The sequence below is a fragment of the Ursus arctos genome, unplaced genomic scaffold (genome assembly GCF_023065955.2).
Source record: "Ursus arctos isolate Adak ecotype North America unplaced genomic scaffold, UrsArc2.0 scaffold_10, whole genome shotgun sequence".
Classification (NCBI taxonomy): domain Eukaryota; kingdom Metazoa; phylum Chordata; class Mammalia; order Carnivora; family Ursidae; genus Ursus; species Ursus arctos.
The window spans coordinates 54,502,364-54,516,047 of NW_026622764.1; the positions used below are offsets into that span (position 1 = coordinate 54,502,364).

At 40.7% G+C, this 13,684-nt stretch overlaps 1 protein-coding gene across 3 annotated transcripts in view; it reads left to right on the forward strand.

Moving 5' to 3' along the window:
* Positions 1 to 13,684, forward strand: part of LRCH1 (leucine rich repeats and calponin homology domain containing 1) — a 191,931-nt gene that overhangs the window by 157,904 nt on the left and 20,343 nt on the right. For all 3 annotated transcript variants that reach the window (XM_026493283.4, XM_026493287.4, XM_026493286.4), the window contains 2 exons: positions 5,386 to 5,495; positions 9,211 to 9,348. In XM_026493283.4, coding sequence (XP_026349068.2) covers positions 5,386 to 5,495; positions 9,211 to 9,348 — 248 coding nt within the window. The remainder of the gene's footprint in view (positions 1 to 5,385; positions 5,496 to 9,210; positions 9,349 to 13,684) is intronic.

Sequence of the window (13,684 nt, forward strand, 5' to 3'; positions counted from 1 at the left end):
TTAGGAGTTTATATGATATATCTTTTTTTAAAATTTTTTTTATTATATTATGTTAGTCACCATACAGTACATACCCGGTTTCCGATGTAAAGTTCGATGGTTCATTAGTTGCATATAACACCCAGTGCACCATGCAATACGTGCCCTCCTTACTACCCATCACCGGTCTATCCCATTCCCCCACCCCCCTCCCCTCTGAAGCCCTCAGTTTGTTTCCCAGAGTCCATAGTCTCTCATGCTTCATTCCCCCTTCTGATTACCCCCCCTTTCTTTATCTCTTTCTTCCCCTACCGATCTTCCTAGTTCTTACGTTCCATAGATGAGAGAAATCATATGATAATTGTCTTTCTCTGCTTGACTTATTTCACTTAGCATTATCTCCTCCAGTGCCGTCCATGTTGCAGCAAATGTTGAGAACTCGTTCTTTCTGATAGCTGAGTAATATTCCTATCTTCTTTTGAATCATTGTCCCTTTTTCATTTGCAATTAGTTTGTGGGTGCTAATTTATACTTACTTAAAATTGGCTGTTGAATTATCACTGGAGAATGAATGAATGGACATATCCATCTTGGCTCAATTACAGACATTTTCTAAGTTTTTACAATAAGCTTGCACTTCTAGGTATTCTTTTCCCCATACAAAAATGAGGAAATAGGCCATGAGAGGCGTTTCAGTAATTCTTAGCCCTAGAATCATCTGAGTGTTTTTAAGACTGTAGCTGCCTCGCTCCACACTCAGAGGTGCTAATTTATTTGGTGTCACATAGACTCTGCACATTGATTACTTTTTTACTGATCTTTGTGTTCTATTCAAGTAGGTGAAATCCACTAGGTTAGCATAAATTGCCCAAAATTATAGAGAGGAAATAATGAGTATTTTGAGGGCAGAGAGGACGTATCTAATTCATTTTGGGGCACCAGAAGGGAATAAATGAATGCATTAATCAGACTTCTAATTCACATTAGCCAGGATCTAGAGCCCCTGCTGGTTTTTCAAAGCCATTTTATTTTGCTGCCCTTGAGTTTGTCTGTCTTAAACATCACACCCAGTGCAGGTTCCTAACTTCCAAGGACAATCTGAGAGCTGAATTTCAAAACCCCATACGTCCATGGAGAAGAAATCTCTCATTGAGTTAAATTTAGGTAATAAAGGTTAATAATATAGACTGATGAATTCTATACCAAAAGTGCATTTCACATAATTAAATAAGCATTTCAGGCAATTTTTAGAGCAGTGGGCTTTCTTAGTTTAACCAAAGATATTCTTGGGGTGCCTAGGTGGCCCAGTTGGTTGAGTGGCTAGCTCTTGATTTCTGCTCAGATCATGATCTTAGGGTCCTGCGATTGAACCCTGTGTTGGGCTCTGTGCTCAGCAAGGAGTCTGCTTGAGGATTCTCTCTCCCTATCCCCTCTGCCCCCTCCCCACTCTCTGTCTCTAAAATAAATAAATCTTTTTAAAAAGATACTCTTAAATAGAGAAATGGTTTCTTGCACACATTCTTCAATGTCTGTTGTCTACTCTGTGCTAGGCATGATGTTCGTTGTTATGGCTATAACTCTGAAAAAGACAAACAAGATACCTACTTTTATAGAACTTTTATTTCAGAGTCTAATGAGTTCAGACCTGGAAACCAAGCTTTAGTAGATTTTTCGTGACAGGAAAAATTGAGGTGCCTGATTATCAGGTAGGATAATCTCTGCAAAGATGCTCTCCAAATAGACTGATCTCTGGATGAGGGAATTTTGGAAACACTTGTTTCATTTTTTCATCCATCAAACTGCTTTGTGGGGCAGTAGGAGACATACAAATTGGAAACAGACATAAACTCTTAAAGAGTCATAATGGAGAGGAACAGATCTAGACTGTAAGAGAGAAAGTGATGAGTGCCATGAGAGAGACACTGATAAAGAATTCTGTACGTTGATGAACAGACCACTCCCAGGTCAGGGATGAGGGTGAGGAGAAAAGTGAAGGAAGTAGCAGAGATAATGGAAGAATCCGTGGAATTTGATCTGTACCTGTAAAGATGAATTTGGCATTCTGCATGAATGTATTCATCGTTCCTTGCAGGGGCTTTGCCTAGAGAGTTGTCTCTTCTGCTAAAGAAATTACAAATAGGGCAAATCATCTTTTCCATTCTTTGAATGTTCTTTATTAGATACATGGTAATTAAACCGTTAAGCAGGACTAATTTCTCCTGCATCTTAAATCACCCTTAAACCACCCACTTCTTTGTCTCTTCCTACACACATGTACACACATGCACACACACACACACACACACACACAGTCCTCTACACCCTCACTCTGCTCTCTTCCCCCTCTTTTTTTTTCTTCTTACTTACACTTAAATAGGGTGGCATTTGATTTGAAAAACAGGTACCAACAGTGAAGCTCTTCTTAATATTGTCTTGTAGCCTCGAGTTAAACTTTATCCCCCCTGAATTAAGTAAGGAAATTCTTAAAATTTAGTGATATGAAATTAAGGAAAAAACGATCATTCTCCTGTAGATCATTTCCCGAAGCTCTGGTTCCGGCTGGTCACTGCATGTATTATTTAAATATGACTTGAAAGAAAAGAAAAAAAACCATAGGTAATAGAATCGGAGCTACCATCATGGTCCCATTAAAATGATTCTGTCATAATAGACCTCGCAAAATAAGCAAGCACATATGTGCTCTGTAGATTTATTATTAGCCTGAAGAGTTTGTTTTAATTTTTCATATATTCCACAGTAATTAATCCATTTAGAAAACCAGCAGTATTACAGTCATGGTTTCCCATAATTTTAGGTACATTTGAAGTATTCATTTAAAAAAACATAGTTCAGATGTGTTTTAACACTTTGTGATTGCTTAACATTCGTAGAGCAAATACGCAAGCATGCATTTTGTATTTTTAAGATGCACGGGAATTTAAGATGAAAAATGATGCTGGGACATTAAAACCCAGACACCACTGTATTATCTTATCTCACATAGGGCTCTAACAAGGTGTAGATACTTCAATTGTGTGCTGTTAAACTAAAGCTCATGGTTAATTCAGCTTCCTGATAGTTTCGTATTCAGAGAGAAATCTGCCAATAAAAACATATTGAAAATATTAAGCATGCTGTATTAGATAAGATTGCCCCCTAGAAAAAAGGCAAAGGGAAATCAAACCTCCAAAGAAAACATTAGCTTTGTTTAAACGATGTTGGGGTGCCCCTTGCTGGCTAGTGTGTATACTCTTCAACTCTGCTCACACTCCTTGACTTTTTTGGTTTGTTTGGCTGACTTCTTTTCTTTGGGGGCATGGATTATTTCTAAAATTTTACATTCCAATATATATTTCTTCTGGATGTTATGGTAAATGGGTAGATGTTTTCATTGGTCTTGATAGGATGCAAAGGCAAGCTTAACGCATTTCCAGTTTCTTCCCTGCTTCCTAGTTTGTCCACGTTCTCCTCATTCTTTGCTCTGCGAACTGCTCATCTCTGCCTGCTGGGCTACGCTACCCTACTTCCTTTGCTGGGCTTGCCTTGATTTTTTAAATAATCGGTCTCACTTCCTGTGGGTTTGGTTTCTGTGGGTCTTGATGACAGCCCTTTGGTGACATGTCTTTAGCTCTTTTTGCTGGTGACCTCCCTGGATGGCTTGAAGCAGAGGCCCGGGCCCCAGGCTGACCCCCTCCCTGAGGTTCCAGAAGGTGTTATGTCTAGTAGACTACCCTCTTTCTCCATTGACTGTAAATCAAGGGTTTATTACGACAGCTTTCTAGTCTTCCACAGAGCATCAGAATGCTGATTCAAATACCCTACAGCTGACTTAGACAATACTGAGATGTGAGAAACATAATGCAAGTCATTTTTAATTAATTAATTAATTTGAGAGAGAGAGTGCATGCATGAGTGGGAGAGAGAGAGGGAGAGAACCTAAAGCAGACTCACACTGAGCATGGAGCCTGATGTGGGGCTCAGTCTCAGGACCCTGAGATTAAGACCTGACCCAAAACCAAGAGTCGGATGCTTAACTGACTGAGTCACCCAGGCGCCCCAGTGCAAGTCATTTATTGAGGTGGTTTGGTCCAAAGGTACACACTGAGATTAAAACGACATAGTTGGGTGAGCACGGGATAATTGATTACAGGGAGTGGACTCAGGTTTTTCTATTCTAAGTGTATCTGTAAACCATATTTAAGTTTTAAAAATTAGTATATTGAAGTAGCTTTTAAAGTGGCCTGTAGGAAATGTTTGTCAGAATAGAATAAACATTGCATGACCTTGTTGTTTACATTATTACAATTATGGTGATTGAAATTACTGGAATTGCAGCACCAGTGCAGCCTTCCCCGTGGTAGTGGTTTTTAAAACCGAAGTTCCCTGCCCAGAATTTCCTGGAGGGCTCCCCTAGCCCACCTTGCCGCCTAAACACACATGTAGTTTGAAGGTCAGTGGAACAAGGGGAGCAAATACAGCTCATGCCAGCACTTTGCTCCCTCCTGTGTACATGGGAAGTCGACAGTCTCAAAGGGATAAAAATCTCAAGGAAGAAAAAAATTCAAGTTTAAATCTGCCCTGGGCTTTGTATCATAATAAAAAGTGATTAAAATCCTTGCTAGAATCCCCTGCCATATGTAGAACACTGTGTACCTTCTTTATGAGTCTTTATGACATGTTATCCTTCAGAGGCTTAGACATTCATTTTCTCTGGAGCCTGAGGCTCGCTGCCTTTCTTGATGGTCGTAATTTTAAAGACGTGAAGCCAAGGATGATCTCTTAAACTGCCTCTAATCTTGCCAGCTTTTCTAAAAGGAGTCTATGCTCATCTCTAAAGAACTAACTTTTTGGATGTGGTGTCAGTGATATGATAGAAGGCAGAATTTTTCCACTCCACACTTAATACGCAATCCTGTGTATCATCACTTAGTTCTTAATTCAGGCTGATAACAAATTTTGGCCAACAGAAATATTAACCTGTCCTCATTTGTAATATGTAAAGCAGTTCTAGAGTCCTCTTCTTTGAATATAATTATCTGAATTTATGAAAGGATCGTAAAACCCCAAGTATAATGAGCACTTAGGACGAAAGCAGCGGGAACAGGAGAGAGGGGACATGTGTCAGAGCTGTGGCCTGGCATGGTTCCAAGGATGACCCACACCCTTCCCTGGATTCAGTCTATTATCACCAAAAATACAACTGTTGTTAGTCTGCATAACTCAGTACAATTTAAAATATGATCTTAAGAATATTCAAATTGAGCTTTCCGTGTGAAGTCAGAATTTGTTTCTGTGAGTGGTAAGTGCATTATTTGGGGTGAACTATTTAACTTCCATACGAGTAGTCTTATACGGTGATCTGTGGGAGGCACTCAATAAAGACTTTTTTTTTCCTTTTTATTACAGTGTTTCTAAGACCTCAGAGAAATTTGGAATCTATAGACCCACAATTTACAATTCGGAGGAAAATGGAACAGATGAGAGAGGAGAAGGAACTGGTGGAACAACTCCGTGAGGTACCCCCAAAACAGCCCATCACCGAATACCCATTTTCACCCAGAAACAGTCCATCACCGAATACCCATTTTCACCCAGAAACAGTCCATCACCGAATACCCATTTTCACCCAGAAACAGTCCATCACCGAATACCCATTTTCACCCAGAAACAGTCCATCACCGAATACCCATTTTCACCCAGAAACAGTCCATCACCGAATACCCATTTTCACCCAGAAATAGTCCATCACCGAATACCCATTTTCACCCAGAAACAGCCCATCATCGAATACCCATTTTCACCCAGAAATAGTCCATCACCGAATACCCATTTTCACCCAGAAACAGCCCATCATCGAATACCCATTTTCACCCAGAAATAGTCTGTCACCAAATACTCATTTTCAGAATTGAGGCAGCATTCTGTACATTTGGAAAATAGACTTTGATGTACTGCAAAAAGGCCTCATTTCAAATTTACCAGGTCACCTTCTGACTGGTATTGGGCAAGCCACATAACATCCCTGATTTCAGGTTTTTTCATGTATTAAAAAAATACTTCCCATCTTAGTAGGGTTTTGTGAGGAATATATGAGATAATGGAAGTAGAAATACATATGGATAAAGCCTAGTATTGTTTCAATTCAGATGTGCTTTAAAATAATACACTGTCATTCTTTTACTTAGTAATAATATTCCATTCATTAATTTAAAAATGTTTATCATTACCCTACTTTGTATCCCAACTGGTCAGAACTTTGTAAGCAAAGCGTTTGAGTTCCTACCCAGAATGAAGCCTTGTGCTAAGTGCCATGAAGATTTTAAGCTTGTTGGTGGCAGCGCACAAGGCAGTCTTATTCCTTGTGTTTCTGTTCCCACACAGCTTCTAGCTCGAGAGCTCATACATGAATATATGAAAGATCAGATAGCAGTGCATGGGTCAGTTGCCAGAGAACACATTGGTATTAGTTATTAAAGTCAGCACATCATAAATTGCTTCATAAGTTCTTTATATTCAAAGAGAAGTACCATAGCCATGAACCAGAAGAGTGTAAGAAAGTCTAGAGGGGATAGATTTAAGGTACATCTTCTCCCTTCACTAGCAGGTGGTTATTGACTGCTACTGTGTGCCAGGCAATATTCTAGGAGATGGATATAGGAGACAACATAAAGGTCCCTGCTCTTACGAAGTCTATAGTCTATGAGAGGAGATAATAAATGAGAAAGAAACAAATAAACATATAATTTCAGATGGCAATGAGTTCTGCAAATGAGAAATGAATCCCATAAATTAAATTAAATTAAATTAAATTAAATTAAATTAAGGTAGGTCCACATCTTTGTTTTTGCAGATGATACTTTATATATTGTTTAGCAGGTTGTCAGGAGGGAAGAATTAAAAACACAAAAACCTTTTACCACCACTTTAAGTCACTGTGGTTGGCTCTCCAGTCACAGAGTGAGAGTCAGACCACTGTCATTGGCCTTGAGTATTTGCATGTGCTATAAATTTGGGCGGTGAACTTCCAGAGGTAGGAGAACATAAGGTCAGAAGCTGAGATATGCCTCTCAAAGAGTGACACAATTTTATCTTAAAGTGTGGGTTATGTTTGTTGTTTACGTTTTCATTTACGATGTAAAATAAGGAACTGAAAGAATGTGGAGAAGAAAAGTAGGTGTCTACACAAAGGACCGTTCTGAAAGCGAATTATGCGACACTGTTTTATGCACTGGTTTTCTAGTGCTTCATTTATTCCAGATCTCTAAGTCATTCTTTCTTGGGCTGTTATCCGTTTAACAGGAACCACTGTTATAAAATAGGAATTTGTATTTGAAGTTTAAAAAGTTAATTTCTCTACTTCTACTTTTGAGAAGATCGAACATACCTACTTTTCCCTATTTCCGTCACTAAGTACAAGTAAAAACCCTGGACATTATATATAAAATAAACATAAGAACACTCTGAAAGGTAGAGAGAAGACAGCAAACTGGCTAGGGCCCCTTGGGACTAGAAATGACACAGTGGTGAGTTCTGTGGGTTTTGTTTTTTACCTCATATATCTCATACTTGGAGCTAGAGTAGTTGGAAACCTAGAAATGCTAATGGGCACAATTTCTTTTAAAAGGCCACCCAAAAGCTTGCTTATTTCAGTGAAAGTACCAGGAAAGGAGCAACCTAACAAGACAAAAACTTTTAGACAATAAATGCTCTGCTCCAGCTAAACATCGAAAAGTACTGTGGCTCCACCCTTATCCATACGAGCAAAGATGGAGCAGGCTAGACTTCCACCCCTGCTGGATGGTATCAGAGAAGACCAAGGGAGCAGACAGGAGTTTCATCCATGCTAGCTGGGAACAAGCCCATCTCCTCCCGAGGCGTCAGTGGAGACCACACAGGAGCCTGGATTTCCACCCTCATCCAGCAGTAAGATCCTCCCTCCACCAAGTCTGAGGCCTCGTGGGAAGCATAGACTTCTGCATTCACCCAGCAGTAACAGGGTAGTAACTCAGAGCAGTGTCCAAAAAAGCCAGTTAAAACTGGAGGTTCAAATAGGATCCAGAGTCTCATAACATCTAATAGGCAAATATCCAGGTTTCAACAGAAAATAACTCATCCTACCAAGAACCAGAAGATCTCAAATTGAATGCAAAAAGACGGTCAACAGATGAGGCAGTAATATGGCGGAGATGTTGGGATTACCTGACAAAGATTTTAAAGCATCGTGATCACAATGGTCCAACAAGCAATTACAAACGTGGTTGAAACAGAGAGAACAGTAGAGCACGTCAGCAAAGAAATAGAGAATCTTAGCAAAGAAATAGAAGACATAAAGAAGAACCCAACCAAAGTAAAGGGCTGAAAAACACGTTATCCCAAACAAAAAGCCTGGTGGAGGGGCTCAACAGCAGAATGGAGGTGACAGTGAAGTGATAGAAGTTACCCAGTCTGAATAACAGAGAGAAACAGATGGAGAATAAGTGAACAGACCTCAGGGACCTGTGGGAATATAGCAGATGGTCCATATTCATGTCATGGGAGCCTTGAGGGAATGGCTGAAGGAGAGCAGGGCTGAAGCAGTACTTGGGGCGGGAGTGAGGTGGCGTGGGTATAAAAACTTACCGTGAGGAAGGTGGTCCTGGAAATGTTCCATATCCTGACCGTATTCGTGTCAGTACCCTGCTCGTGATACTCCAGTATGCTTCTTCGAGTTGTTACCTTCGGGGGAAACTGGGCCAAGGGTCCATGGGATCTCTGTGCTATTTCTTGTCACTGAGTATGAATTTACAATGATCTCAAAATAGAAAGTTCAATTTTTTTTAAAGGGAGAGAAATTGATTTCTCAGGTAACACATAATATAAGAGAAAAGCATCCCTTAATCCCTCCTCTGCCCCTGGCTGCCTGTCAGAACCCGTTGGACCTGCTTTCTATTGGTCACCTCATTCTGGTTTTCTATTTCCATAGCCAAGGCTGAGGCAACATTGAACTCAAGAAGTAATTCCATTATTCCATTCACTCAACTTACTAAAAATTTGAGGCGCAGCTGAATTTGTTTTTCTACAGCAGGATTTTTACTATATCTTTAGGAAAAAGTTACACAGTGTCAGTATTTTCCAAGTGTTCCCATTCTTCTTCCTCATAATGAAGTTAATGTCTCAATTCATAAATACCCATAACTGTATTTGACCCTCTGTTGCCTGATGACAAGTGGCTTCCCTCTGTTTCCTCCCCAGAGCATCGAGATGAGACTCAAGGTCAGCCTGCACGAAGACCTGGGGGCCGCACTCATGGACGGCGTGGTCCTCTGCCACCTGGTCAATCACATCCGCCCGCGATCCGTCGCAAGCATCCACGTCCCCTCACCAGCAGTTGTAAGTAACACCACATAAAGGGACACTAACTTTCACATGGGACAAATTCTTTGGGGACAGTGTTGCTTGATAAAGATGCCTAGGGCCCCCCAGAACCTCAACAACTAGAAGAGCAGGAAAGAAAAAGCTCTGAATGAAGCGACATTTTCATCTAAAAAGGGAGAATATATAAATATGTAAATGACAGGAAAATAATTTATTTCAAAGATAAAGCACATCACCACGTTAAAGGAATTACTGGTTGGGGTGCGAACTTCCAAGGCTGTAAGGACGTAAAGATTCATTTCTCACTAGGGGTTATTTAAACAGTGAGAAGTCTTTCCAGAAAGGTTTTTTGGTTGGTGACTTCTCTGCTAAATGGAATCTCTTTCCTTTAGTAGTCGCTGAGGATTTTAGGGTGACTCTGAAAAGATGTGGTTCTATGTAAAATGACATTTTAAAGAACCTGTCAAGCCAGAGGTCGGTCAGCCAGACATTAATTCCACGGTTCCTTGATGCCTCACTTTGCTCGGGGTACACGAGATATGGGGCAGCAGTGAGAAAGGCTGATCGGTGAGACTCCCCTAATACCCTAAAAATCCTCCCGTCCGCTGTAGGGGAGATGAAGCTGGTGGTGGGAGGCGCTGCCCGTAGGTCACAGAGCATGTTTCCATCTGGAAGAGAGCTGCGGGGTCCCTTTTACAGATGAGGGAGAATCAGGGAACAGCTTGTCTTTGGAGCCTAGGTCGGGTTCAGGCAAGTAGAGAAGAAAGAAGAATTTCTGTCCACACTCTTTGCTGTTCATTAGGAGAGGCAGAAGAGTTTGGGGCTACGAATGCAAGGTTTGGGTTCAAACTGCACGTCTACTTATAAGCTGTACGACTGTGGGCAAATTTTTAACCTCTCTTTGCCTTGATTTGTTCTCTATCATGGAAACGTTCCTGAGAGGATAAAATAAGGTTACTGCATATGACGCACGGATGTAAGCCATTGTTATTGTTAGTGTTTGTAGAACAGATTTTCAAAATTCAGAACCCCTAATTTCAAGGCACGGTGCTCATAAAATATCACATAATAAACGTTTTTCTCCCTTCCTCACCCCCAGGAAAGCCTCACAATGGCATTATCTTTATTTTCCGTTTTTTTTTTCTTTTCTTTTTTTTAAATTTAAAATCAATTAGCCAACGTATAGTACATCATTAGTTTCAGATGTGGTGGTCAGTACTTCATCAGTCGCATATAACATCCAGTGCTCATCACACTGGGAGATGGGCATTAAGTGGGTGACAGTGGTATTATTTATGCTTTCTTTTCTCTTGGTAGCAGCAGAAATCAGCTGAGGATCCCGTTCCAACTGTCGGTTTCCTTTCTATATTGTGGAACATATTTTTCACTTTTGCCTCAGAAATCATAGGAGAGGGGCGCCTGGGTGGCTCAGTCAATAAATCGTCTGCCGTGGGCTCAGGTCATGATCCCAGGGTCCTGGGATTGAGCCCTGCATCGGGCTCCCTGCTCAGAGGAGAGCCTGCTTCTCCCTCTGCCTCTGCCCCTCCACCCTGCTTGTGCTATCTCTCACTCTCTCTCTCAAATAAGTAAATAAAATCTTTAAAAACAAAAAGAATCATAGGGGAAAAAAGATCAGTTTCTCTTCTCTTTCAAATTGGTCTCTGGCTTGCCTTAGTATGGGCAGCAAATTCTGTCCTATAATGCAGTATGAAACTTTCCAGTGTTTTCTACAAATGAAGTCCAAACTGCTATAAAGTTGTCTGAGCCATGTGCCAAATTCTCATTTCATAATTTTTCCCAAATTATAAGAGAGAAACCATGACTCCTTGTAGCTTCCAATGTGAATTTACAATTATATTATTCATAGTGAATATGAATCACGTATCTAAGCATTTTTATATTTTATTAACCCTTCAGGAAAAATGCTGCATTCTTCTAGAAATCTTTTGGTTGTCAAGCTATTTTCTTTTTTATTTATTTATTTTAAAGATTTTACTTATTTATTTGAGAGAGAGACAGAGAGAGCATAAGCAGGGGGAACAGCAGAGGGAGAGTGAGAAGCAGACTCCCCGCTGAGTAGGGAGCCCGATGCGGGACTCGATCCCAGGACCCTAGGATCATGACCTTGAGCTGAAATCAGACGCTTAACTGACTGAGCCACCCAGAAGCCCCTATTTTCTTTTTTAAATAATTTTTTAATTGGAAAATAATGGGAGGTAATGCCCAACTAGAGAAAATACAGAAATGCAGAACAAAAAAACAGCCTTTAATCCCATAAACCAAAGACCACCACTGTTACTGTTTTGGCTTCTCTAAAAGCTACTAGCATCCTTTCTGCATTTAAGTTGTTTCTGAATTATGAGCTCCTCACGTGTACCATTTAGTAGTTTTTAAAATTTATCAAACCTAGATATTTCCTCATTCCATTAAAATTCTTCAATAAATGCCCATTTTAATAACTGTAAGCTATTTTAGCTTATGTTATCATATCAGAGTTTTCCTTTTGGGAAATACGGGCTGTTTCCAAATGTCCCCTTAGCAAACATTCTGGAGTGAGCGTCTCGGGGGGGTCCCCCATGAGCAGCCCAGCCTCGCCATCATCGTCCCCTGCAGTGTGTGCACACGGGCTGTGCTCTCTAACCCAGAGGGCTGCTCCCTACCCTCTCTCTGGATCTCCCCACTCTGCAGCCGTGCTGGCTCCCGTTTCTCCTCTACTTCAATGTCTGTAGGAGCCAAGCCATTCTTGACCCCTAGCATAGAGTTAGAGTTAGAGTCTTCTCTTGATTTTTTTTTTCTCCTTATAGTCATCTCACAACTAAGACCTGTACTATACTATACTGTAATCTCCTGTAACTTACTAATATTTCCATCTAGACTAGAGCTAAACGACCATGAGGATTGTGTGTTTTGCTTCCACAGGTGCACACTTAGCCCCGAGTGGAGTATCTGACACCCGGTCAACACTTCATGTGCACCAAGCAGTGGTTCGTTATTGTCAGCATTAAGCGTTCTAATTTTTCATTCATGAAATTAATAGCACCCATTTTTTTTAATGCCGGGCTGGTGTCATTTTGACTCTTCAGCCCATGGTGGGGTTGAGCCTCTAACTATTATATTTGTAGCAAGTGCCTTTCTAACCTAAACCCAGGCGACAATTGTAGAATGGGACCTTCCCTTACTTCCAAAGATGGGAAATCTCCTTAGTGTAGCTTGAAACACACCTCACTGAAGCACACCTCATTTAGGGCTGACCTAAATATTGTGAATGGTGTTGGGCATCTTTGGAGTTTCAGAACAGACACCCTCACCTAAATAATAAGTATATGAAGGTAGATAATGGGCCCAGAGGATTGGAGGGACAAATACTAGGGTCTCAGAATGATGAAATGCCTCCGGGTGTCCTGACAGCTGGGCCAGCACCTGTTCTTCTTGTATCCCCATGTCTCATTACCTCTGTCCAGTCCTTCCCTTTGCACAAGGGTTACTGTGGTGGTCTTGTCCTAACACATGCCAGGGAGTGGAAAAAAACTACCCAAGCAGCTTCCTGCCCCATCTTTGCAAGGCTCACGTTGAGGGGGACCATTTCCTCTCTAGCCAAAATGGAGAATGTTTAACTTCCAAACTAAATTGTCTGACATCATCAGGCTCTTTTTTTTTTTTTTCTTTTTTCCAGGGTTGGGGGGTAGGGATAGAAGGAGTCCCTTTTTTAAAAATAGATCATGTGCAAACTTAGATTTTTGTGATGACTGATATAGACCATTTAGAATAAAATCACTCCACGGTCACTTGCTGTTCACAGGGCAAAATCAGTCTTTATAAAACCTTGCTTCTACACCTAGACTGTTGGGGTCAGTCATACCTCTTGCTCCCTTTTTAAGGGAACTAAGAAGGAAATAGTAAAATTTAACAGTAAAGCTTTTAAACCTACCATGCAAAAATTAAAATGTGTGAATCCATTGTACCTGTTTTCCATCCCACACCTTAGAGGTGATCTATAACCACAGTCAGCTCAACTGTGAGAGGCTGTTGATTGGGTCCTAAACATCCAACCATTTTCATGCTGGTTACCTCTGTGTTGCCTCTTTGTTGTTAAACCCTTGGCTTTGGTGTGAAGGAGATTAATTGACCTGCTGAATATAACCCTTCGTATAGAAATATACTTGCTGATGGGAACAGATGATGCTTATGGTGTATTTGTAGATGAACCAGAGCAGATTACACAAGAGTATGATCCCATAAAAACTGCCAGTATGCATGTGTGTGTGTATACATACATATGCAGAAATTTGCATGTATACACATACATAGACACATGTATGCACACATGCAGAAATTCCACTTATATAAACAT